The following is a 27,849-nucleotide window of genomic DNA, read 5'->3' as shown; positions in this document are numbered from 1 at the left end:
CCTCATCGCTAACCTGTGGCTCATGCCAGCATCCCATCCCACTTCCCCACTTAGCCCTTACCTGTACCTCATCCCGGTGGTGTAGGACACACACTCCCGCAGGGACACAGCGTTCATCTTCAGAAAGTCCTCCAGGTTCTTGAGCTGGGCAGCGGCACGTACCTCCCTCAGCCGCTGCATCTCAGCCAGCTGGTCGCTGCGCTGCTGCCGCTCCTCATTATCCAGAGCTTGCTCTGACAGGAAGCAGCTAAGGCCACTGCGCACGCTCTCGCTCATCGACGACAAGGACAGCATCTTACCCGTGCCGGAGTTGCCGGTGTTGCCTCCGCCGCTGCTGACGCTGCTGCTCCGCCTCATGCTGGCTACAGGAGGCCCCTGCCCGCCGCTACTGACGCCACCACCGCTGCCAGCTCCATTGCCACCCGGCTTGGGCATCTGGTGGTCAGGGACACTCTGTTGGCGGCTCATACGACGTCCGGCCCCTCCATGCCCGTGCCCACCCCGCACCTCGCTCAGGCTGCTTTTGTGTGTGCCAAACATGCCCAGGCAGCACTGCCAGTGCCCACCCCGGTCAGAGACAGTATAGGTTTGCCACCCGAAGCAGTGTCGTCAAACGGACAGACAGGACAGACGGACTGTACGGATGCAGAGAGTGCAGTGCTGGTGCTGTGTGTGGCCACTGAGCCCCTGAGGCGAGGCGGAGGGGAGTGGGACAAAGCAGTGGCTTTAAATAGCACCTGTTCCTCTGCTCTGAGTGGGTGACAGGACAAAAACACCCCCAGCCCCATGCATCACGGCCTGTAATCAGAGCTGGCAGGCAATCCCCTCCACCAGCACCGCCACCTCTCCCCTCGCCCCATTGTGTAAGAGACACAAACACAAGGGCGCCATTTAAAACTGATATAGGGGCTCTTCCGGGGTGGGTGTGGTCCAGTAAGCAAGGTGAAACGTGTGGTGTTACTCGAGTGTGGCACTGTCAGAAACTCTCTGGTGGCAGGAGCAAACGTGTGTGAGTACAGTGGCATGCAAAGAGAATGTTGGGGGGAGGAGGAGGGCATAGCATTATGCCACCTCCAGCCGTGGCAGGAGGGAGTGAGAGGCAAGTTGAGTGACGACTCTCTTGAGAACTGGCCAGCACCCAATTATCTAAAGCTGTCCACTAACTTGGGATTGTGGGATTGTCAAAAAATAGACAGACGGAGAGAGAGTGGGTCGCTAGCCTTTTAATCAAATCAACTTTCAGATAAGGTCCGTCTTTGGAGAACTACATTGTAACGCCACGTGTCAACATACAAAAGTCAACAGCAAATGCACAGGGCAATGCTTTTGGCCGTTGACATGTGAAGAAATGCGGTGTAAAATGTTTACGAAGAGACCCTGCATGTGGCTCTCATGTTCAACCGTGTGTTTACATTACTACTCTCTTTCATAATTAGAGGTCACTATAGCTTCAGGCCCCGTGGAATGCTATTTTAAAAAACAAGTTCACTATTTTTAGATTCACATTCATTTTTTATTTAGTCATCCTTCTTTCTGATTCGTTTAAATACCCATTGCCTACTTCCGCTATCGTTTGCCACTGCTTACCATAAAACAATGGTTGTGAATGTTTCACGTTTGTATACATCTCACTTCGAAGAAACATCAAATAATTGAGTCAATTTGAGGTGATCTGGTCGCTAATGTTGCTTATCTAAATGTTATAGTTATAACTGACTCAATTCCCTTCATAACAGACAATCATATCCATTCTACAAAATAGTGCCGAGTGGAATAACACCTCTTGCACAGTTTTCACATTTTGCTGGCTGAAATCTAAAAAAAAGGGATATAATTAGACTGTTTCAATACTTATCTACACAACCTACACCACATTTTCAAAGTGAAAGAAACATATAAAAAGATGTATTAATAAAAAAAATCTAAAAATGAAGTTGTCTTGATTGTGTATGACTTCACACCTCAGAGTTAATACTTGGTAGAAGCACCTTTGGCAGCAATTACACCTCTTGGAAAGCCATTCTGGTGTGTCTTTGGCTTACAAATTTGTGTAATTGTCCAGCTGAAAATAAAAAAATCTATCCCAGGGTTAGGTATGAAGAAGACTAACCTTTTACCTGGGCTTTGCTAATTTCATGTATTTTTATCCTGATAAACTTGTGGTGCTGCCACCACAATACTTGAAAATACAGTGTTTTGAGAGATTCTCAAGAGACATTACTGTAATGCCTGACAGTTGCCCTGCTCTAAGATGGCCAGTGTTAACAGAATTGTCTTGTTGAGCCCAACATTCATACAGTAAAAATACTAATAGCAGAGCAATGTTTTTGAAACAGCTGAAATGTATAGACGTGTGAACGACCACCTTGATTCGGTCTTACATTGCAAAATTTGAAATTGTGTTTTTTTATATACATTGGATGAAAGCAGAGACACATAGCTACAAAATGATATATCATACACTGCATTTGAGGAACAATGGATTCTGCTTTGAAAGTTGATGAACTTGTAACCTCACTTTTGAGAAAATGGCATTTATATATTTTTCTACAAACTGGGGAGCTCTTCTTTGTCTACACCCATTCAGCATTGTTCACACCCTCTTAAGCTTTAGCTCCACCCATCTATTTAAGGTTTGAGCAGAGTGTTCTGTCCTAACAACAGCAGTCAAGCACCCAAGCTAACTGGCTAACGTTGCCTAGCTTGCTAGCTACTTCCAGACACAAATGAGAGAACATCTCACTTTGACCATTTTACTCGTCCTAGCAGAGCTGGTTAGGCTGTTTTTATTTTATCCAGAGCGTTGGTGACTGCAACTGTGCTGCTGGCAACAATTTACATTTTTTTTACCAACGTTTACTGACACCGGCCATATTCAATGGGTGTTGAGCATTCGTAAATTCTTCATTTATTCTGCACTCTGTACACTCAGATGAGAGCGCTCTGAAATCAGAGTAGATAGACAGAAGGAATTTACCAGCTACGTCTATCAACAGTAGTCACAGTGACATTCTATTGAAATGGTTACTTGCATTGCATTGTTAAGACATGTACAGTTGAAGTCAGAAGTTTTCATACACTTATGTTGGAGTCATTAAAACACGTTTTTCAACCAGTCCACAAATTCCTTGTTGATAAACTATCTACTTTGTGCATGACATAAGTCATTTTTCCAACAATTGTTTACAGAGAGATCATTTCACTTATAATTCATTGTATCACAATTCCAGTGGGTCAGAAGTGTACATACACTAAGTTGACTGTGCCTTTAAACAGCTTGGAAAATTCCAGAAAAGGATGTCATGGCTTTAGAAGCTTCTGATAGGCTAATTGACATCATTTGAGTCTATTGGAGGTGTACCTGTGGCTGTATTTCAAGGCCTACTTTCAAACTCAGTGCCTCTTTGCTTGACATCAGGGGGAAAACAAAAGAAATCAGCCAATTACCAGACATCCACAAGTCTGGTTCATCCTTGGGAGCAATTTCCAAACGCCTGAAGGTACCGCGTTCATCTGTACAAACAACAGTATGCAAGTATAAACACCATGGAACCACGCAGCCGTCATACCGCTCAGGAATGAAATGCGTTGTGTCTCCCAGAGATGAACGTACTTTGGTGTGAAAAGTGCAAATCAATCCCTGAACAACTGCAAAGGAATTTGTGAACATGCTGAAGGAAACAGGTACAAAAGTATATATATCCACAGTGAAATGAGTCCGATGTCAACATAACCTGAAAGGCCGCTCAGCAAGGAAGAAGCCACTGCTCCAAAACCGCCATAAAAAAAGCCAGACTGAGGTTTGCAACTGCACATGGGAACAAAGATCGTCCTTTTTGGAGAAATGTCCTCTGGTCTGATGAAACAAAAATAGAACTGTTTGACTATAATGGCCATCGTTAGGTTTGGAGGAAAAGGGGGGTGCTTGCAAGCTGAAGAACACCATCCCAACGTGAAGCACAGGGGTGGCAGCATCATGGTGTGGGGGTGCTTTGCTGCAGGAGGGACTGGTGCACTTCACAAAATAGATGGCGTCATGAGGTAGGAAAATTGTGTGGATATATTGAAGCAACATCTCAAGACATCAGTCAGGAAGTTAAAGCTTGGTCATAAATGGGTCTTTCAAATGGACAATGACCCCAAGCATACTTCCAAAGATGTGGCAAAATGGCTTAAGGGCAACAAAGTCAAGCTATTGGAGTGGCCATCACAAAGCCTTGACCTCAATCCTATAGAAAAAGTTGTGGGCAGAACTGAAAATGCGCGTGCGAGCAAGGAGGCCTACAAACCTGACTCAGTTACACCAGCTCTGTCAGAAGGAATGGGCCAAAATTCATCCAATTTATTGTGGGAAGCTTGTGGAAGGCTACCCGAAACGTTTGAACCAAGTTAAACAATTTAAATAAAAATTACTTGTATTTAAACTTTTGACCCACTGGAATGTGATGAAAAAATTAAAAGCTGAAATAAATCATTCTCACTACTATTATTCTGCTGTTTTACATTCTTAAAATAAAGTGGTGATCCTAACTGACCTAACACAGGAAATATTTACTAGGATTAAATGTCAGGAATTGTGAAAAACTGAGTTTAAATGTATTTGACTAAGGTGTATGTAAACTTCCGACTTCAACTGTAGCTAGTTAGCTTGGTAAACAATGAACCTTAATCCCAACTCATGACATTACGACCCTGTATGAATCCAAAGGTAGCTTACCAACCAGGTTCAATGTTAGCGAACATAAGGCTATAACTAGCAAAGCAAATGGTTCTGAGATACGAATAATAAGATCATACACGTAGCGTTAGCTAGCGAACCAGCCAGTTAACGTTAGCTAGCTAGCTAACAGTACACTTTAACTTCAAATGAAAACAACTTTTAGACTTTTTTTATTGAGTTTTCACCTGTTACATTCTGAAAATTGTCTTTAAGAAAGGGAAGCTGATCAACTCATCAGCGAATTATCAACATTTTCAATCGCAATTTTGCTTTTACCTCATCATAACATTCATAATATTGATCAAATTAGGTAACTTTAATACGCTGAAACGGTACTATTATATTCGATATGAGAGGAATAAATGTTAATGTTTCATATGCTGACATTACGAGCGAGCATAGCTAGCTAGCTGTGTTATTATTTTGCAAGCTACATTTAATGTTAGTATGAATGAGAAAATCAAATCAAAGGTGTAGACCTTACAGTGAAATGCTTACTTACAAGCCCTTAACAAACAATGCAGTTTAAAGAAAAATACCTAAAGTAAAAAAGAAAGATAGGAATAAAATATAATTTAAGAGCAGCAGTAAATAACAATAGTGAGGCTTAATACAGGGGGTACCGGTACAGAGTCAATATAGGGGGGCACCGGTGTCGAGGTAATTGAGGTAATAAGTACATGTAGGTAAAGTTATTAAAGTGACTATGCATAGATAATAACAGAGAGTAGCAGCAGCATAGAAGGGGGGCAATGCAAAAAGTCTGGGTAGCCATTGACTAGCTTTTCAAGAGTCTTATGGCTTAGGGTAGGAGCTGTTTAGAAGCCTCTTGGACCTAGACGTGGTGCTCATGTACCGCTTGCTGTGTGGTAGCAGAGAGAAAAGTCTATGACTAGGGTGGCAAGAGTCTTTGACCATTTTTAGGGCCTTCGTCTGAAATCGCCTGGTATAGAGGTCCTGGATGGCAGGAAGCTTGGCCCCGGTGATGTACTGGGCCGTACTCACTACCCTTTGTAGTGCCTTGTGGTCGGAGACCGAGAAGTTGCAATACCAGGCAGTGATGCAACCGGTCAGGATCTCGATGGTTACTGTAAAACCTTTTGAGGATCTGAGGACCCATGCCGAATCTTTTCAGTCTCCTGAGGGGGAATAGGTTTTGTTGTGCCCTATTCATGACTATCTTGGTGTGCTTGGACCATGTTAGTTTGTTGGTGATGTGGATGCCAAGGATCTTGAAGCTTTCAACATGCTCCACTACAGCACTGTCGATGAGAATAGGGGTGTGCTCTGTCCTCCTTTTCCTGTAGTCCACAATCATCTCCTTTGTCTTGATCACATTGGGGGAGAGGGTCTTGTCCTGGCACCACATGGCCAGGTCTCTGACCTCCTCCCTATAGGCTATCACATGGGATCAGGCCTACCACTGTTGTGTCATCAGCAAACTTAATAATGGTGTTGGAGTCGTGCCTGGCCGTGCAGTCATGAAAGAACAGGGAGTACAGGAGGGGACTGAGAACACACCCCTGAGGGGCCCCCGTGTTGAAGATCAGCGTGGCAGATGTGATGTTACCTACCCTTACCACCTGGGGGGCGGCCCGTCAGGAAGTCCAGGATCCAGTTGCAGAGGGAGGTGTTTAGTCCCAGGGTCCTTAGCTTAGTGGTGAGCTTTGAGGGCTCTATGGTGTTGAACGCTGAGCGGTAGTCAATGAATAGCATTCCAACATAGGTGTTCCTTTTGTCCATGTGTGAATGGGCAGTGTGGAGTACAATAGAGATTGCATCATCTGTGGATCTGTTGGGGCGGTATGAAAATTGGAGTGGGTCTAGGGTTTCTGGGATAATGGTGTTGATGTGAGCCAAAGCCTTTCAAAGCATTTCATGGCTACAGATGTGAGTGCTACGGGTTGGTAGTCATTTATGCAGGTTACCTTAGTGTTCTTGGGCACAGAGACAACGGTGGTCAACTTGAAATATGTTGGCATTACATACTCAGACAGAGAGAGGTTGAAAATGTCAGTGAAGACACTTGCCAGTTGGTCAGCGCATGCTCGGAGTATACGTTCTTGTAATCTGTCTGGCCCTGCAGCTTTGTGAATGTTGACCTGTTTAAAGGTCTTACTCAAATCGGCTGCGGAGAGCGTGATCACACAGTCGTCCGGAACAGCTGATGCGAGCATTTAAGTTATTTAGCTTGTCTGGTAGGCTCGTGTCACTGGGAAGCTGTCGGCTGTGCTTCCATTTGTAGTCTGTAACAGGTTGCAAGCCCTGCCACAACTGACGAGCGTCAGAGCCAGTGTAGTACAATTCGATCTTAGTCCTGTATTGATGCTTTGCTTGATGGTTCGCTGACCGGTCCCCAGGGATGTTAAACCGGATGCGCTGGCACGCCGCTATAGCCCCGCGGCTACACCCCCAGAAGCTGAGACCATTCCCCTTGCTTCAAGATCATTAGCCCCTCTGCTGTTCGTTCTCCGTTGCCCCATACTCTCCATATACTTCCTACTTTTCATGTGTCTCGATGTAAACCCATGTCTCACAGCCCTTCTTCTTGTTTGTCGAGTCAACCATCGTTTTGTCTCAGCTACTGTTTTTCCCTAGTCTCTCGGTTTCTTGCCCTCCAGGTTTTGACCCTTGCCTGTCCTGAGTCTCTGCCTGCCTGCCGTCCTGTACCGTTGCCCACTACTCTGGATTATGGACCCGTGCCTGCCTTGACCTGTCGTTTGCCTGCCCTGTTGCTGTAATAAACTTTGTTACTTCAACACAGTCTGCATTTGGGTCTTACCTGAAACCTGACAATTGTAGAGTGTAGCTAATATGTTTTAGAAGAAAATGTATTTGCATTGTTGAATAGTTTGCAAGCTTACTGTGAGCAAGAATGTCACGTTGCCAGCCACAACAAAAGATAAGGCAAGGATGCCATGTAAATTGAAAAGCTTATCTACATACTATGTCAATTGAAATCTTGTGGTTCTGCCTCTCCTTAAATGTTTGTCAATGAGAATAGGCACTTATCGTAAAACTTAAATTGATAGCCTGTGCGTGTATTTGCTTAAATCACTGAACACAACAGACGCTTATTAGAGACAGGCTTCTATTTGAGCCAGGCGTCAATTTCCTTAATGCACACAGCTTTTGCTGATTTTCGTAGTTAATTGTTTCATTCCAGCATTCACTTCCAGTATTTTAGTCGATTTCTGGGGGGTTTGTTTACTGTTTTTGTGCTTGCAAGTTAGCTAGCAGTTCGGTGGCAAGACGTTTCTTACTGGCAATAAATACAGATGATTGCCATAATTGTTTCAAGTCATTACAGAATTATTTCATTTAACAAATTAAACAATAAACATTGTAAACAATTAATGGTAGCCCAGTAAACAATTAATTTAGACCCAGCGTTTATTTGAAACTGGTTTATTTGCTGAAATGTGTTCCGTTGCCCAAAGACTCAGCATTTAATTGTAGTTTTACGGTATTCAAAATGATTCACAGTTATAATTGCTACCAAAGGTGCTTCCAACAAGTACCAACTCTTGGGTGTGAAGACATGCGCAATCAAGACATACATATTTTTTTATGAAGAAACATTTATATATATTTTTCTTTCACTTTGAGAATGTAGAGCAGGTTGAATAGATACATAGGAATCTTTAATTGAATCCCTTTTTAGATGTAGTTTTAAGGCAGCAAAATGTGAAACTTTGCAAAGGGTGTGTAAAATTTCATTAGATACTGTATCTATCTGAAAGTTTTGTAACATTGCACCCTTCTGAACAGGCCCCCAGATCAATTATGCTATAAAACATCACTGTTCACACCTCCTCTGATACAGTACATAGCATGTAAATACTGAATTCAGTCCAACTAGAGAAAACACTACACTCGCCAAGCACACCAAATATTAACGGAGGACATACAGTACAGTAATACCTCTGGGTCCAGACACAATCTAAATGAAACAAACACATATATTGTACGATATCCTTTTTCAAACAAATCTAGAGCATCTTTGTGTTTCTCCATCCATGACAGTCAGCCTCCATCTTCCCGACTAGCAGCCAACACAAGCCCCTACTGAGCCATGGGAAAGAATCGACTAAATTTTTCAAAAGCCTCCTCTCCCTATCCCTTCTTCATGACTAAGATAGAAAACAGCAGCAGCGAGTCTGCCTTACTGGCTGACTGAGGATTTGCAGCAGTAGTCATGCTGAAGTCAGTGTCCGAGGATTGGGAAATAAATCAATCCAACCATCCATCCTCCCCTCCACCACCCTGCTCTCCCTACCCAGCGTGCTCTTGGCCGGACACAGGGTCCCACACGCAGTCCAGGCCATGGGCAGCATCTCCATGCAGCATCCACCCCTTCCCTTCCTCCCTTCATCCCTTCTCCATCCATTCTTCCCAACATTAGCTTGTGTGAGGCTAACACTTACCCTGTTCCGGGTAGGGGGTCGACTCATGTAGGGGTTTTGCACCACGCTAGCGCTAGTCATTCAGACGACTGATGGTGGCCCGAACTAACAAAAATGAGGATATCTTGTCACCGCCCCAAAAGAGACAAGAGGAAGAAGCGCAGAGGCGTCAAGCTGCTCTACTAATTGTCCAGGACAGTTACAGCAGTTACAGTGGTGTGCCAGCCAGTGAGCAACGGCCAGCACTACACCCCCACCTTTTCCTCTCCTCCTCCCCTCACCATGACATGTCAGACAGGAAGTGCTTTTTGTGCCTATCAGAGGACGCCTTTCTGTTCTACAAACACCAGCAAAATATTCCCCCAAGTAAATTATTCAGGTCGCTTTTGCACTAAAAGCTTTTGATTGTCTGAACCACTAGAAAGACATTTTTTGCCTGTTCCGATGTATGTGTGTGTATATAAAATGTAAAACACACCCTCACTGGCTCCATGCATACTAAGGGGCTAGAGGAAGATAACCTACAGACAAGGGGCGAATAACATAATTTGTAGGACTGCAAGTTAATCTCTTATGAGGGGCCAATGATTAAAATCGTATTATAGTGTTTAATGGGATGTTGCATAGTTAGTTGCGGTCTGGGGGCACAGAAGGTGTGTGTGTGTGTGTGTGTGTGTGTGTGTGTGTGTGTGTGTGTGTGTGTGTGTGTGTGTGTGTGTGTGTGTGTGTGTGTGTGTGTGTGTGTGTGTGTGTGTGTGTGTGTGTGTGTGTGTGTGTGTGTGTGTGTGTGTGTGTGTAAAGTTTCTTAAAACACCACTTTCCCATCACTGCATGAACTGCTCTTTCTCCATAACTCATTGGCCCTGTGTATCATTTGAAAATCTTCCTTCCATCCATCCAACAAGGTTGGAATTGTATAACCAATAAGAGTCCAACCAAATACCAAACATTCAAACACATTGTACTAGCTCTTCTTTCATGCTGAAATCACTGTCCAACTTCCCATCAATACAAAGATAGCCATCAACGTTGTACCACTTGGAAGTACAAAAGCACGGCTGCATAAAGTCTGCAGTTCCAACGCAACTAACAGGACCAGGTTTGTCTGGAAATTGTCCTATCTATTATTTAGGATCTACCATTTGCCAGCCATGTCCCAGCCAACCCTAAATAGAAAACTCTGATATCCATTGGTTAACTGCTTGGTACTTTTTAATGGAGTCTTTAAGTTCGCTGCTGTCGGAATGTGTCAGTTTGTAACATCCCAGTGCTTCCCACGGGTAGAGGGTAAGGAAAACGTGTGTGTGTGTGTGTGTGTTTGCGTGCATGTGTGCACATGCTCCGTGGGTACCTGCTACCCCCTGGGCCATTAGCCAATTCATATTGATTGGAAAGACTGGCATAGTTATAAGAAATATAATAGCTCCACTATGCTCTCCGGTAGGCTACATGTCATTTTGCCATATTGTATTGCATAGCTATCCAATCTTCGGGGCAGTGGGTTTTGTCGACAGTGTCTAAGGATTTCATTGGAATCAAAGGGGACACAGGTCATCAGAGATAATGTGGTTTTACATTGTGCTTGAGATATGTATACAGTACATACACAGGTTACTGTCAAAATAAAGGAAACACCAACATAAATGGTCTTAATAGGGAGTTGGTTTACCACGAGCAGCCAGAACAGCTTCAATGTCCCATGGTATAGTGTCTGGGACTATATTGGGTGGACACAACACCATTCTTCCACAATAAATTCCATCATTTGGTGTTTTCTTGATAGTGGTGGAAAAAGCTGTCTCAGATACCTCTCCAAAATCTCCCATAAGTATTGAGATCTGGTGACTGAGACACAAACATGCATACACATGCGCGCGCACACACCCTTTACGCCCATATGCTCCTTTGAAACGACTCTTTCAAAGTCACCGAGAACTCTTCTTCTAGCCATGGAGGCCACAACAATGGGCAACTGGTCATTTTTATACATGACACGAAGCATGATGGGATGTTAATTGCTTACATGTAATTAACTCTGGAACCACAGTTGTGAGGAAGCAACTGCTTTCAATATACTTTTTTATCCCTAATTTACTGCGGGGTTTCATTTTTAAGCAGCTACATGTGAATGTGTTTGACATACAGTACCAGTCAAATGTTTGGACACGCCTACTCATTCAAGGGGTTTTCTTTATTTTTACTATTTTCTACATTGTAAAATAATAGTGAAGACATCACAACTATGAAATACACATATGGAATCATGTATTTGAGATTCTTCAAAGTAGCCACCCTTTGCCTTGATGACAGCTTTGCACACTCTCGGCATTCTCTCAACCAGCTTCATGAGGTAGTCACCTGGAATGCATTTCAATTAACAGGTGTGCCTTGTTAAAGGTTAATTTGCTAAATTTCTTTCCTTCTTAATGCGTTTGAGCCAATCAGTTGTGTGGTGACAAGGTAGGGGTGGTATAAAGAAGATAGCCCTATTTGGTAAAAGACCAAGTCCATATTACAGTTCAAATAAGCAAAGAGAAATGACAGTCCATAATTACTTTAAATTCTCTAGGGTAGGGGGCAGCATTCGGAATTTTGGATGAAAAGCATGCCCAAATTAAAAGGCCTGCTACTCGGGTCCAAAATATATGATATGAATATAACTGGTAGATTTGGATAGAAAACACTCTAAAGTACACATCATTGGCAAACTGAAATTATCCACCCACACAGACAATGTGGTGAATAAGGTGCAAAAATTGTACTCTACACTTTGCCACTGTATCTTAGTCCAATGCCGCACTGACATATATGTATATATATTCTTAATCCATTCCGAACTTAGATTTATGTGTATTTTGGGTATATGCTGTGAAACTGTTAGATATTACTTATTAGATATTACTGCACTGTCGGAGCTAGAAGCACAAGCATTTCGCTACACCTGAAATAACATTGCTAAACACCTGTATGTGACCAATACAATTTGATTTGATTTGAAGCACTTTTGGCAGCAATTACAGACTCGAGTCTTCTTGGGTATGATGCTACCAGCTTGCCACCCACATGTATTTGGGGAGTCTTCGATCGGGTTCAAGTCCGGGCTCTGGCTGGGCCACTCAAGGACATTCAGAGACTTGTCCCGAAGCCACTCCTGCGTTGTCTTGGCTGTGTGCTTAGTGTTGTTGTCCTGTTGGAATGGTGAACCTTCGCACCAATCTGAGGTCCTGAGCACTCTGGAGCAGGTTTTCATCAAGGATCTCTGTACGTTGCACTGTTCATCTTTCCCTCGATCCTGACAAGTCTCCCAGCCCCCGTCGCTGAAAAACATCCCCACAGCATGATTCTGCCAGCACCATGCTTCACTGTAGGGATGGTGCCAGGTTTCCTCAAGACGTGACACTTGGCATTCAAGCCAAAGAGTTCATTCTTGGTTTCATCAGACCAGACAATCTTTTGGGAAACTCCAAGCGGGCTGTCATTTGCTTTTTACTGAGGAGTGGCTTCCGTCTGGCCACTTTACCATAAAGGCCTGATTGGTGGAGTCTGCAGAGATGGTTGTCCTTCTGGAAGGTTCTTCCATCTCCGCAGAGGATCTCTGGAGCTCTGTCAGCATGAGCATTGGGTTCTTGGTCACCTGCCTGACCAAGGCCCTTGTCCCCCGATTGCTCAGTTTGGCTGGGTGGCCAGCTCGAGGAAGAGTCGTGGTGGTCCCAAACCTCTTCCATTTAAGAATGATGGAGGCCACTGTGTTCTTGGGGACCTTCAATGCTGCATAAATGTTTTGGTACCCTTCCTCAGATCTGTGTCTCGACACAATCCTGTCTCTGAGCTCTAGGGATAATTCCTTCGACCTCATTGCTTGGTTTTTGCTCTGACATGCACTGTCAACTGTGGGACCTTATATAGGCAGGTTTGTGCCTTTCCAAATAATGTCCAATCAATTTAATTTACCACAGGTGGACTCCAATCAAGTTGTAGAAACATCTCAAGGATGATCAATGGAAACAGGATGCACCTGAGCTCAATTTAGAGTTTTATAGCAAACGGTCTGAATACTTGTTGTTTTGGCTCTGTACTCTGTACTCCACGTTCAAATGTCATATCCCCAAGACATGCTAACCTCTCCACATTACAATAACAGGGAAGGTTAGCATTGTTTGGGGGGGTATGATATTTGTGAGTCTGTAACTTTTTCACTCATGATTATTAACAGATCATTCAGGATTATCTGTAATCATGGTAGCATCCAGATAAATGTAGAATTGTTTAAAACAATATTAGATTCTTATTTACAATAAAAGTGACTCCAAATGACACCATACATTATTTACCATATATTTCTATTGGGCACAAAATAATCTGAAACACAACCAAAACAAACAGAAAATGCATCCAAACAATTTGTAGTGTTTCATCCTGACCTGTTTCACCTGTCTTTGTGATTGTCTCCACCCCCCCCAGGTGTTGCCCATCTTTCCCATTATCCCCTGTGTATTTATACCAGTGTTCTTTGTTTGTCTGTTGACAGTTCGTCAAACTTACCAGCATTTGTCCTGTCACCCTTTCCCTTTTACAGCGTTTTGGCCCTGTACCCGCCCGCCTGACCACTCTGCCTGTCCCTGACCCTTAGCCTGCCTGCCGTCCTGTACCTTTGCTCCACCTCTGGATTACTGAACTCTGCCAGTCCTTGACCTTTGCTCCTACTCTGGATTATCGAACCCTGCCAGCCTTGAGCTGTCATTTGCCTGCCCCTGCTGTTACAATAAACATTGTTACCTTAATACCTGATACAGTATGTAGATTCACAAGCGGCATGTAGTCATTGTGTGCTATGAATATGGGACCAAATATTTCACTTTTTACGGCTTTAATACAAATGTACAGTCGTGGCCAAAAGTTTTGAGAATGACACAAATATTAATTTTCATAAAGTTTGCTGCTACAGTGTCTTTAGATATTTTGTCAGATGTTACTATGGAATACTGAAGTATAATTAAAAGCATTTCATAAGTGTCAAAGGCTTTTATTGACAATTATATGAAGTTGATGCAAAGAGTCAATATTTGCAGTGTTGACCCTTCTTTTTCAAGACCTTTGCAATCCGCCCTGGCATGCTGTCAATTAACTTCTGGGCCACATCCTGACTGATGGCAGCCCATTCTTGCATAATCAATGCTTGGAGTTTGTCAGAATTTGTGGGTTTTTGTTTGTCCACTCGCCTCTTGAGGATTGACCACAAGTTCTCAATGGGATTAAGGTCTGGGGAGTTTCCAGGCCACGGACCCAAAATATTGATGTTTTGTTCCCCGAGCAACTTAGTTATCACTTTTACCTTATGGCAAGGTGCTCCATCATGCTGGAAAAGGCATTGTTGGACACCAAACTGTTCCTGGATGGTTGGGAGAAGATGATCTCAGAGGATGTGTTGGTACTATTCTTTATTCATGACTGTGTTCTTAGGCAAAATTGTGAGTGAGCCCATTCCCTTGGCTGAGAAGCAATCCCACACATGAATGGTCTCACGATGCTTTACTGTTGGCATGACACAGGACTGATGGTAGTGCTCACCTTGTCTTCTCCAGACAAGCCTTTTTCCGGATACCCCAAACAATCGGAAAGGGTATTCATTAGACTACCCCAGTCCTCAGCAGTCCAATCCCTGTACCTTTTGCAGAATATCAGTCTGTCCCTGATGTTTTTCCTGGAGAGAAGTGGCTTCTTTGCTGCCCTTCTTGACACCAGGACATTCTCCAAAAGTCTTCGCCTCCCTGTGCATGCAGATGCACTCACACCTGCCTGCTGCCATTCCTGAGCAAGCTCTGTACTGGTGGTGCCCCAATCCCGCAGCTGAATCAACTTTAGGAGACGGTCCTGTAGCTTGCTGGACCTTCTTGGGTGCCCTGAAGCCTTCTTCACAACAATTGAACCGCTCTCCTTGAAGTTCTTGATGATCCGATAAATGGTTGATTTAGGTGCAATCTTACTGGCAGCAATATCCTTTTCTGTGAAGCCCTTTTTGTGCAAAGCAATGAGGACAGCAAATGTTTCCTTGCAGGTAACCATGATTGACAGAGGAAGAACAATGATTCCAAGTACCACCCTCTTTTTGAAGCTTCCAGTCTGTTATTCGAACTCAATCAGCACTACAGAGTGATCTCCAGCCTTGTCCTCGTCAACACGTCAATGATGTCAGCTGGTCCTTTTGTGGCAGGGCTGAAATGCAGTGGAAATGTTTTTTTGAGATTCGGTTCATTTGCATGGCATTAATTAATTGCAATTAATCTGATCACTCTTCATAACATTCTGGAGTATATGCAAATTGCCATCATACAAACTGAGGCAGCAGAAAATTAATATTTGTGTCATTCTCAAAACTTTTGGCCACGACTGTATTGTCCCAATCATTTTGGTCCCCTAAAATGGGGGCAGTACGGACAAACAGTGATGTAATTTCTAAATGGTTTATGCGATATAGATGAAAATACCCTCAAATTAAAACTCAATCTGCACTTCAACTGCATAGTCATTGTATCATATCAAATCCAAAGTGCTGGAATACAGACCCAAAACAACAAGAAAAAATGGTCACTGTCCCAAAACTTTTGAAGCTCGCTGTATATACAGTGTACTTGTTCAACATTTTGTTGTTTTTCAGCCTGAATTTAACAGGCTGTAAAAAAACTGTAATTTTAATGTCTGTGATAAGAGAAAACTGAGGATTGATCAACAACATTGTAGTTACTCCTCAATACTAACCTAATTGACAGTGAATAGAAGGAAGCCTATACAGAATACAAATATTCTAGAACATACATCCCTTTTGCAACAAGGCAGTAAAGTAATGTTGCAAAAAATGCGGCAAAAAAAATATGTGTTTAACTTTTTGTCCTGAATACAAAGTGTAATGTTCGGGGAAAATTCCATACAACACATTACAGGCAAAATCCAAGAAGAAAACCTGGTTGAGACTGCTTTCTGCGAGACAATGGGAGATTAATTCACCTTTTAGCCGGATAATAACCTAAAACACACTGCCAATTCTACACTACCGTTCACAAGTTTGGGATCACTTAGAAATGTCCTTGTTTTTGAATGAAAAGCAAAAGTTTTGTCCAAGTGATCAGAAATACATTGTAGACATGGTTAATGTTGTAAATGACTATTTGTGGCTGGAAATGTCCGATTTTTTATAGAATATCTACATAGGCGTACAGAGGCCCATTATCAGCAACCATCACTCCTGTGTTCCAGTAGCACGTTTCGTTTAAAAGGCTAATTGATCATTAGAAAACACTTTTGCAATTATGTTATCACAGCTGAAAACGGTTGTTCTAATTAAATAAGCAATAAAACTGGCCTTCTTTAGACTAGTTGAGTATCTGGAGCATCAGCATTTTTGGGTTCAATTACAGGCTCAAAATGACTACAAACAAATAACTTTCTTCTGAAACTCATCAGTCTGCTCTGAGAAATGGCTATTACATGTGTGAAATTGCCAAGAAACTGAAGATCTTGTACAAAGCTGTGTACTACTCCCTTCACAGAACAATGCAAACTGGCTCTAACCAGCATAGAAACCCGCATAGAAAGAGTAGTGGGAAGCCCCAATGCAGAACTGAGCAAGAGGACAAATACATTAGAGTGTCTAGTTTGAGAAACAGATCCTCAACTGGCAGCTTCATTAAATAGTATCCGCAAAACACCAGCCTCAATGTCAACAGTGAAGAGGCACCTCCGGGATGCTGGCCTTCTAGGCAGAGTTTCAAAGAAAAAGCCATATCTCAGACTGGCCAATAAAAAGAAAAGATTAAGATGGGAAAAAGAACCGCACCGTCCCTCTGCACCAGACTTTTCTATACACCATCCCCCTACCTCCCTCTCTGTTACACCCAGGCTGCTGTGGTCAAAGAGGTCGTAAATTCCTAGGGAAGATCCTGCCTCATGGCCAGACAGTATAGAGAGAGAGTGAAGTTTCATAGAGAGAACAAAGGAATTTCTTCCACATCACAGAAGTTGAGGTCCAAACAACATTTATGTTCTGGAGAAGGTATAAAAGATTGGTGAAAAATCCAGCTACAAACTGGTCTGTTTGGTACAATTTTGTGAAACTCATGGGAGACAATACGGCCACATTACCATAACGCTGTTTATACAATAGCCTCAGATATGAGGCTTGCATCTAATTGCTGTACAGGATGAATGAGGAAAGATTAAACTATTTGTGAAATTATGGGAAGCTATGTTATTATGTAATGTGAGAGAATTGTATTTCTGTGTAAAGTTTCACTTAAGTCACTGGCACGCCCCCATGAACACAGTTAGGACCTGGCGTTATGAGACAGCCTTTTTCTGCTCTTCCGAATAAAACCCCCACCTTGAGAATTCTTTCACCAGACCATGTTTCTGTCAATTACGAGAGGACAAAGGTTGCAGACCAGCTTACCTCGATAACGAGAGGGCCACGGTTTGAGACCAGACTGCTGAATCTTTTAACCATCCCACGTGGTTAAATTCTTAGCCTAGGGCAGACAGACTCTCCAAAAGAAACAAACTTTTCAACAGAGATCCCGACGACACTGATCGTAAATATATATATTGATTGCAATTGTTCCTGAATGAGTGAGCATTCACGTTCAAAGGATTAGCATTTCAATTGTTATAATTATCAACTCTGTAGTGACTTCTCAGCTGACCCCCATTCCCCTTTTGTCTAACAAGCCGCCATGCCGGTTTAGCCCACTAGGGCACATTCCCCTATCATTTCTTGTAACCATATTTACTTTCTTTGTTTGTGTGTGCACTTCTGTGATTGTTTAGTTAGTTAATAAATAAATGAGTTAAAACAATTGATGAATGGATGACTCATAGTGAAGACTGGGTTCGTGCAGATTATCAACAATTTACGACATTTGGAATGAGACTAACGTGACGGAAAGAAGAATTCATTAATCAGAAGACTAATTGATCAGATATTAAAATATCTGAAAAGTTGTATTAGGAAAATTATAACTTTGTAATCTGAATATTTTCCTTGGTGCCCCGACTTCCTAGTTAATTACAATTACATGATTAATCAGTTTAATCGCGTAATAATAATTACAGAGAGTTGTTTGATAAATAATTATTCAGTTTAATGATGCCAAAGACACGACACTAGTCTAAAGAAGGCCAGTTTTATTGCTTCTTTAATCAGCACAATAGTTTTCAGCTGTGCTAATATAATTGCAAAAGGGTTTTCTAATGATCAATTAGTCTTTTAAAATTATAAACTTGGATTAGCTAACACAATGTACCATTGGAACACAGGAGTGATGGTTGCTGATAATGGGCATCTGTACGCCTATGTAGATATTCCATTAAAAATCAGCCGTTTCCAGCTACAATAGTCATTAACAACATTAACAATGTCTACACTGTATTTATGATCAATTTGACGTTATTTTAATGGATAAAAAAAAGTGCTTTTCTGTCAAAAAGAAGGTCATTTCTAAGTGACCCCAAACATTTGAACGGTACTGGAGTTGCTTACCAAGACGACAGGGAATGTTCCAGAGTGACTCAAATCTACTTCAAAATCTATGGCAAGACCTGAAAATGGTTGTCTAGCAATACTGTCAATTAATATTTCTGTATTTTATTTTAAATAAATTTGCTAACATTTCTAAAAACATGTTTTCGCTTGATCGTTATGGAGTATTGCATGTAGATGGATGAGATTCTTTTAAAAATTTTAATCCATCTTGAATTATATCTGTAAGACAACATAATGTGGAATAAGGGGGTAATAAAGGGGTATGAATACTTTCCGAAGGCACTGTACCTACTGTATATATACTGAGTATACAAAACATTAAGAGCACCTGAGTTGTATTCGAATACTCATACTAACCGCACTAGCCATACTATTTGTAATGTGATTTGAGTATATCATATGCTTATTGGTCATAGTATGGATATAGTTAGTATGCCAAAAATTCCCGGATGTCGTACTAAATTCTCCAAAATACGAAGTATCTATGCAGTGGACACCTTTTCTGTGCTTTTAGGGCCCATAATGCAATTCTTCAGAAAATGGGCATGGCTTTACAACATTTTCAGATTTGAAGAAAATGGCAGAAAATATGCAGCCGAAGTCCGACGACAGCGGATACAAATTCATTGCTTTAACCAATTATGACAAATGCTAACAACATGTTGTGCAATGTAATAAAGTAATGACTTTTCAAATAAGTTAAATGTTATGTTGGCTGACAATTTGTTAGCTACGTTATCCTTATGAACCTCATAGCATCACAGCAGTATGTACCAGTATGTTAGCTAATTACCTAACGCTAGTTGGTTACTAATATATCAAACTTGCCAGGCAGTATAATAACTACCTAACTAACTACCTGACATTTATTGACTTGATTATTCACATCATTCTTAGCTAAGTGGTATAGTTGTTGTGTGTTTCAATGGACATTGTTAATTCTGGCTATCTACTCCGATTTCAGAGCACTCTTGTGCAGAATAACTGATGAATTTATGAATGATCAACACCCGTTGAATATTGCCGGTGTCAGTAAATGTTGGCAAAAAAGTATAATGAAACCGTTGCCAGCAGCATAGTTGCGGTCACCAACGCTCTGGATAACATGAAAACTGCCTAACCTCCTCTGCTAGAGCCAGTAAAATGATAAGAGTAAGGTGTTCTCTCATTTGGGTCTGGAAGTAGTTGGCTTAGGTGCTTGACTGGCGTTGAACACTCGGATCAGCCCAACTCCTCGGCCAGAGCGTCCAGTGTGCGCTCTGAACGCTCCGAGAGCGAAACGCTCTGAATTTACCAATGGACAATCTGACAACACTCTGGATTTACGAATGCCCAGAGCGCACTCTGGCAATTAAATTTACGAATGCACCCAAAATCGGAAAATGTTTAGCGAGGCATTTGTTATGCTAACAAGCTAGCAAGAGGTTGCATAACAACCACATCAATTTCCGATAGACAGGCAAAGCTCTAGTACACTCAACTGAAACGATACTCTTCATTTACAGTATACTAAAATGAACTAATAGTATATAGTACGTAGTATATACTCACTAAGTATGTAGTATACAGTATGTTAGTATGGGTATTCGAACACAGCTCTGCTCTTTCCATGACACAGACTGACCAGGTGAATCCAGGTGAAAGCTTTGATAACTTATTGATGTCACGTCAATCAGTGTAGATGAAGGGGAGAAAACAGGTTAAAGAAGGATATTTAAGCGTTGTGACAATTGAGACATGGATTATGCACGTGTGCCTTTAAGAAGGTGAATGGGTAAGACAACAAATGTAAGTTCCTTTGAACGGGTTATGGGAGTAGGTGTCTTGTGTACCGTTTGGTCAAGAACTGCAACACTGCTGGGTTTTTCACATCTGTCATTCTCATTGAAAGCAAGTCTAAGAAGCATTAGATAATTTCTATATGCTTTGTTTCTATGCTTCCCGTTCTTAAGTGTTGTTTTTACATATTTTACTTTCAGTTTTGTACACTAGCTTCAAACAGCTGAAAATACTATATTTTTGGTTATGGAAAATATATTTCACAGCGGTTAAGATGACACAATGATTCTCTACACTATACTTGCTTGTTTTGTCAAATAAACTGAAATGTGACTTGTTTCAGGAAACAGGAGAGCCATTTGAGCGTAAGTCTTTTTTTTAAATCAAAATGCAATTTTGGGCAGTAATGCCTTCTGGAACATGTGAACTTTAATGTGCTTTAATAACAAACGTGTATGCCATCTGTAAATACGAATAAAAGTGTTCAATTACGAGCCTAGTTGGTTTTTGCCACAGAAAAATGAGAAAACCTTCCCACTAGCCATGATTGTCTGAGATAATGATTGGAATGGACATGCCGAGAGATGAGTTCGGATTGGTCTGCCATAAAGCAAGCTTCTGTCTATAATATGAGCTGGTCAGTATGTGTAGGTAATCCTTTCTAACGTGGCTTTTTGGGAAGATATCACATAGTAGAACTGCATAAGTGTTGCTCTCCACTTTCTGGAAGACAGAGTTTTGAAATCAGTGGAATTAGAGTATGATAGCTAAGGAGATGGAAAATATTATGGTGTTTGATTGCAAATATGCAGACAGAGTCGAAAAGAGAACACACGGAAGGCTTTAAAGTTTAACTGTACTGTTAGCCAGCTAGCTAACATTCCGTGTATGATCTGTGTAGTAATATTATTCATATTATTGTTTAGCTCGCTAGCTATAAGTCTAAACAAAAACTCCACTATGCAAGTAACTATTTCAATAGAATGTTTGTGATGTCACTGCGACAACTGTCAATAGACGTAGCTGGCAAATTCGCTCGGGCTATCTACTCAGATTTCAGAGCACTCTCGTCTAAGTGTGCAAGAGTGCAGAATAACTGACGAATTTACGAACGCTCAACAACAGTTGAATATGGCCGGTGTCAGTAAACGTTGGCAGAAAAGCGTCACAAAATGTTTGCCAGCAGCACAGTTGCAGTCACCAATGCTCTGGATAACATAAAAACAGCCTAACCAGCTCTGGTGGGGAAAATAAAATGGTCAAAGTGAGCTGTTCTCTCATTTGTGTCTGGAAGTGGCTAGCAAGCTAGCCAACGTTAGCAAGTTAGCTTAGGTGCTTGACTGCTGTTGTTAGGTCAGAAAGCTCGGATCAACCCCACTCCTCAGCCAGAGCATCCTGTGTGCACTCTGAACGCTCCCAGAGCGAAATTCTCTGAATTTATGAATGGACAATCTGACAATGCTATGAGTTTACAAACACCAAGAGCACACTCTGGCACTCCAAATTACATTTATGAACACACCCGTAGTATAAGCCAGCCGTTAGTCTTGAAATCTTCGGATGTTTAGTACATAGCCTCACATGTGACTCCTTAAAGAGATGGATGGGGCTAAAGCTTAAGAGGGTGTGAACGATGCTGAAAGGGTGTAGACAAAAAAGAGCTCTCCAGTAGGTACCAAAACATACAAGGGCCATTTTCTCAAAAGTGAGGTTACAAGTTTATCAACTTTCAAAGCAGAATTACTTTCCCATTGTTCCTCAACTGTAGTGTATGATATAAAATTTTGTAGCTGTACTTTTATCCAATGTAAAAATAAATAAAAAACATTTCAAATTTTGCTACATGAGACCGACTCGAGCTGGTCGTTCAGAAATTAATTTTAGCAACCAGGAAATGGCAGAGCAATTTCTGCATAGTGCATCTTTAATATTTTATGAGCTGGTTCCACAGGCATACCACTGTGGTTCATTGACCGAGGAGTGACAGAGAATATGACTGTATATCCAGGGAGGAGGGATATAAGACAGACAAATTGTACCTGTAGTACTGCAGCTGTCGCTTGCTGGGACTCCCATGGCTCCCATACCGAGCACTGTAGAGAAAAATAGAAAAATAGCGAGCAGGAGCGAGAGAGCATTGTCAAGCAAGCAAAAGAGATACAAGGCAACCTCCAAGTAATACAAGGGTAAAATAAAACAGATATACAGGACTAAGCCACATTTCCCTGCTGCTGTGAGGCTGTAATCTTTCAGCCATACATGTATGGCTCCACCTAGTGTTGATTCTGTGTGTGCGTGTGCGTGAGCGTGTCGGTGTGCGTGTGCGCGTGTGTGTGTGTGCGTGTGTTTTTGTGTGTACACATTTTATTCAACTTGTGAGGACCAAGAGTCCTCACAGGAATAATAAACCCTCAAAAATTCAGAGAAATGATAAATGGCTTAAGGTTTAGGATTAGAATTGGAGTTAGGGTTAGAATTAGGATAGTGTTAGGGTAAGGTTTAGGTGTACGTGTGTGTGTGTGTGTGTGTGTGTGTGTGTGTGTGTGTGTGTGTGTGTGTGTGTGTGTGTGTGTGTGTGTGTGTGTGTGTGTGTGTGTGTGTGTGTGTGTGTGTGTGTGTGTGTGTGTGTGTGTGTGTGTGTGTGTCTGTTGTACCTGTAGATCATGCCAGGGGATGCATGCTGTTTATGGGAGAGGCGCGCCGGCGAGTCCTGGTTGGATTCAGGATACATGAGGTCACGAGGAGGGGAGCGTGGCGGGATGGAACGCCTGCAGTGGGGTCACTCTCTCACCTATGATCTCTTACCTCTGTGGACAGACAAGAAATGACAGGGTAAGACTGAACTTGCTGGGTTTAGAGAATGTATGGTGAGTCTTCCATAAGGTCTTTAAATAAATACAATTTCTGAAACTAGATAGTGTTTCCAGAGGCTTCAGCGCTCTCAATTTTATATTGTTCTATAGTGCCTCCTTGAGTCTGCTAAGGGATTTTCATGACAATGTAGGGTATTTTGAAGGGTTGTAACTGTCACATTGTGCTTATGTGGGGTGTGCATCACCATTTCAGAGGGGGAGAAGCACCCTTCATGAAATACATTTCTGAAGTCAGACTGGGTTATTTTAAGGGTTTCTGCACATAGCCAAAGGGAAACAAGTATTGGTAAGATGTTTGCCTATCTGATAGTGTTTCTAGAAGCATCAGAAGTGTCATTAGTTGTATAATGTTCTAAGGACAAACCCTCCAATAGATGTTGCTGTTCTCTAACAACACCTGACCATGCTCAATCAGAACAAAGCAAGCAAATCACTTTAATAAAAGTCCCATTTCATTATTGCTTTTTACACATTTCTATCTGCAAAAATGTGACAATCAATCCTCCATCCCTGGATTGAGACACTGTGGATTTATTTTCTGAACCAATCTAATAAAAGGCCAGTGTTCTCTCTGATTCTGTCCCCCCGTTGGATTCTATTTCCCCGAACTCTGTTTGAGAAGAAACGGAAAGGCAAAATTTAAAAAATTCTACCAAATGTTGTAGGATCATTGATATAAACACAATTGGATGTAGCAGATGATGTGGTGTCATTGTTAGAGATTTGGTTCAGATCTAAAAATGCCGATCCAAATGCAAGGAGGGGGCCATGGCTGTTGAATAAAATGGCCAACTCGAAACGTTAGTCTTTTTTTCACTGTATTAGTGAAGGTCATGTCCAACAGTATGATTTTAAAAAATGGACACTGAAACCCACAGTTTAAATCAAATCCACTGTAAAACCAAGAGAGTTGTTCACCTTCCAGGTCACAGATAGAGAATGTATGGTGAGTCTTTGGGGCTCCTGAGTGGCACAGGGGTCTAAGGCACTGCATCTCATTGCAAGAGGCATCACTACAGTCCCTGGTTTGGGTCCAGGCTGCACCACATTCGGCAGTGATTGGGAGTCTCATAGGGTGGTGCACAATTGGCCCAGCGTCATCCAGGTTTGGTCGGGGTAGCCCGTCATTGTAAATAAGAATTTGTTCTTAAATGACTTGCCTAGTTAAATAAAGGTCCAAATATATAGGCCTCAAGCCACTGTTTAAAGGAGGGCTGTTGCATGATCTGGTGTGGTCTCTGTGGCTGAAGTGCATCAATGTTACGACTCATTACCCTCAGCATTATGAGGGAGCGGTCATGTAAAAGCAGGGGCAGATCATGTGAAGGTGACTCCAAACTCCCTCCTCCAACTCATTGAGATACAGAGCAGGGCTGGCCACAGCAGTGATGGTTGCCTACTAGCCATTGAGCAGTTTCTGGAAGATATTCTGTAATCTGGCTGATACCAAACTCAAAATCCTCCTGACTTCAGTCTGGAAAGTCTGTTTTGACGTTATGCCTTGATAATGAAGGGGGGCTGTGCTTTTACTGGTTGATTCTCCTCCATGTCTTTCGCACTCAAACACCCACAAGCACAGCCCCCCTTCCATCACAACGGTTTGAGTTTCAAATCCAAACAACGAGAGGTCTCAACCCCCCCAGGAAATGAAAAACATTTTGGGAGATCCAATCAATGTGTCCGCTCAATTTCTGAGCGAATATTGCATTAACAAATGACCTCCTTTCAAGACCAGTGATTCACAGCTCTTCCTCGGGAAAAGAGACACTATATATAATTAGAAATAGTGCTCCATCTACTGAAAGTACTGTATGACACGGGCACCATAGTTCACATATCTATTTCAAATTCAGATTCTTCTTGCCAACCGATTCTTCATGACGATTTAGAAAGGAACATTGTCACAGATGACTAATGCTGAATCTGAATATTGTAATGTCGGATGTATCTGAAATGGCACCCTTTTCCCTAAATGGTGCATTACCACAGCCCTGGACAGAGCCCTGACCAGAGCCCTGGTCAGAAGTAGTGCACTATATACAGTATGGAAAAGGGTCTCATTTCAGACACACCCGACATTTCAATATTCAGATTCAGCATTAGTCATCTGTGACAATGTTCCTTTCTAAATTGTCATGAGGAATCAGTTGGCAAGAAGAATCTGAATCTGAATTTGATATAGATACAGTATGTGAACTATGGTGCCCCTGTAATACTGTACTTTTGGCCAACTCTGCATTTAGTCACACAAAGGCATCATCGTCCATAACATACAATAGGCCTATAAGTTGATGTCACTGTACAAACAGTAGATTTTGCTACGCTCTGCACTAATGAATGCAACCATAGTTTTCCCACTGTCATAGAGTTTCACTGTTAAATCCGTCCCTTGCCCTTGGTCTAATAAATCAGCCTAAAACCGCTGGTGTAATTGGAAATGTATACTCCCTCGATCTAAGAATAGAAGTTCATTAAAAAGTGGAAAGGTCTGACTCAATCCAAGAATAACAGATTACAATAGGAGGCTGAGCAGGGAGAATGGCAACCAAGAGGGACATGGACCAATTCAGACTATGGCCCAGTCCAAAAACAACCCCTTTCCCCCTAGGCACTTGAACAGAATGTGATTTTTTTTTTTAAGTATAAGCAATATGGGGGTTGCTCCACCTTTCCCTCTGATAGGCTGGGTGAAATGTTCACCAAATTGCTAACACCTATACAATCCTTTCAGATGAATAAAAATTGACTGCCAACATACACATGGAATTTGGTGTTGAAAATGTAGTGCATAGCTGTAGGCATTACACTAAGCAGTAACCTGGTTTCTACTTTAAAAATACATAGATCCCAGATGCCCTCTCCATTTTTCTCCTGCCTCCCGTGTGTGTGTGCGCGTGTGTCTTTATGTGTGTGCGTGAGAGCGTGTGTTTGTGCTGACGAGGAGCCCGGGGAGGCCGACCTGCTCCTGCCTCTTGCACCCCGTCCTTGTTCCGGCCAAGGAAGCAGAGAGCCAGCCAAGAAGAATTTTCCTGGCACCGAATGAAACACGACGGAAATGGTGCCATAAAACAAGTGAAGAGTCTGAGTTCCACCGTTCCTGGAACTTTTGAGCCTAAATTAGCAACTGAAACAACCCACCACATTCCTCCGACTGCAGCTCTCTTTGAACCAAACACAAGCCGGGATAGTGGATCAACAACTCCCAAGAGCTCGAGACCAAGAGGTGAGACGGGAAGGTGTACAACGTATCCATAGTCAACTAAATGCGTGCGTCCTCTCTAAAGTCAGTGTTGCATGAGGTGACATGACATATAGAAACCGTAAACCAAACCTCTAAATGAATCTCCAACAGGTAGACTCCAGTTTTTCAAACAAAGAGGGGAATAGAAAGAGGTAGTAAGGAGAGATGGCAAAGGGAGGAGGAATACATTGAAAGTGTATCGTGGAGCAACACATGGGGACTCTGCAGCTTGCTCTCAGCCAATGACAACTCATCTGGGACAAACTCCAACACAAGTGGATGGTCGGGCGTCCGCAGCTGGCTTCCGACGGGAGAGGACGTTTGATGTATCACCCTCAGCTCGCATTTCTGCTGTCTCATGCCATCATCATCGGCTTTCAGCAGCAGGGAGGGAGGGAGGGAGGAGAGGTGTCGGAGAGACAGAGAGCTCACTTTGCAGCTATGCCTGAAGTGACACTGATGGGAAAGACTAGAGCCTGGGATCACACAGGGATGCAGCTACAGTATAGAGAGGACATAGAGTGTATAGTTGATACAATCCCAATCAGCAGACAATCTACGACCAAATCATAATCAGGTCCTGTGTGGCTCAGTTAATAAAGCATGGCATTTGCAGTGCCAGGGTTGTGGGTTTGATTCCCACGAGAGACCAGTACGAAAATGTATGTACTCACTGCTGTAAGTCGCTCTGGATGAGAGCGTCTTCTAAATTAATCAAATGTAAAACATTTTAATAATAATATTGTGATGAAAATAAATTGCCTACTGAGTGATTCCATATGAAACCAGGAGAAAAAAATACCAAAATATGTATTTTTTTTATTTCAATATTTCTGAATATTGGCAAATACAAACATGAATATTGAAAAAAAATCCATTTTGGATTTGGATTATTTTTCAATATATTGTTGAACATGTGGTCAGACTCTATGTTCAGATCAAAGTTTCAGAGTGGGACCTCTGCCAGTTTTAAAGTTATTTTATAGAGAGAAATTGGTATAGTAGGAAATGTAACCAATCACAGCCCTCCTGTATCATTGCACATCCTGAAAATCACCAGCAGATGACGGCCACTTTGAATTCAATTTCACATTCACTCGGTTGGTAATGCCTACAAATTGGATCATAACTCTTAAAGTAGCAGAGATTCCATTTTGGAACTTTGATATGCCCGTACAGTATATTATGCTCAACAATATATTACAAAATGTGCCAAATCCAAAATTGTGTTTTTTCAATATTCATGTCTATATTTTTCAATATTCATAAATGAATGTATATCCAGTCAAGTCAACATC

General features: G+C 42.1%; 1 protein-coding gene across 3 annotated transcripts in view; it reads right to left on the bottom strand.

Moving 5' to 3' along the window:
* Positions 1-27,849, bottom strand: part of LOC118361258 (voltage-gated potassium channel subunit beta-2-like) — a 103,691-nt gene that overhangs the window by 70,842 nt on the left and 5,000 nt on the right. Inside the window, exons 2-3 of one of the 3 annotated variants that reach the window (XM_052482949.1) lie at positions 23,092-23,244; positions 22,477-22,530 (exon numbers count right to left, since the gene is read on the bottom strand). In XM_052482949.1, coding sequence (XP_052338909.1) covers positions 22,477-22,530; positions 23,092-23,168 — 131 coding nt within the window. In that variant the 5' untranslated portion in view covers positions 23,169-23,244. Of the gene's footprint in view, positions 1-61; positions 720-22,476; positions 22,531-23,091; positions 23,245-27,849 lie in introns of those variants that run through there. The other 2 variants (XM_052482945.1, XM_052482946.1) reach the window with 2 other exon arrangements.

The sequence above is a fragment of the Oncorhynchus keta genome, chromosome 28 (genome assembly GCF_023373465.1).
Source record: "Oncorhynchus keta strain PuntledgeMale-10-30-2019 chromosome 28, Oket_V2, whole genome shotgun sequence".
Classification (NCBI taxonomy): Eukaryota; Metazoa; Chordata; class Actinopteri; order Salmoniformes; family Salmonidae; genus Oncorhynchus; species Oncorhynchus keta.
Note: the sequence above shows the minus strand (reverse complement) of the source record. Positions and strands in the feature narration are given on the sequence as shown.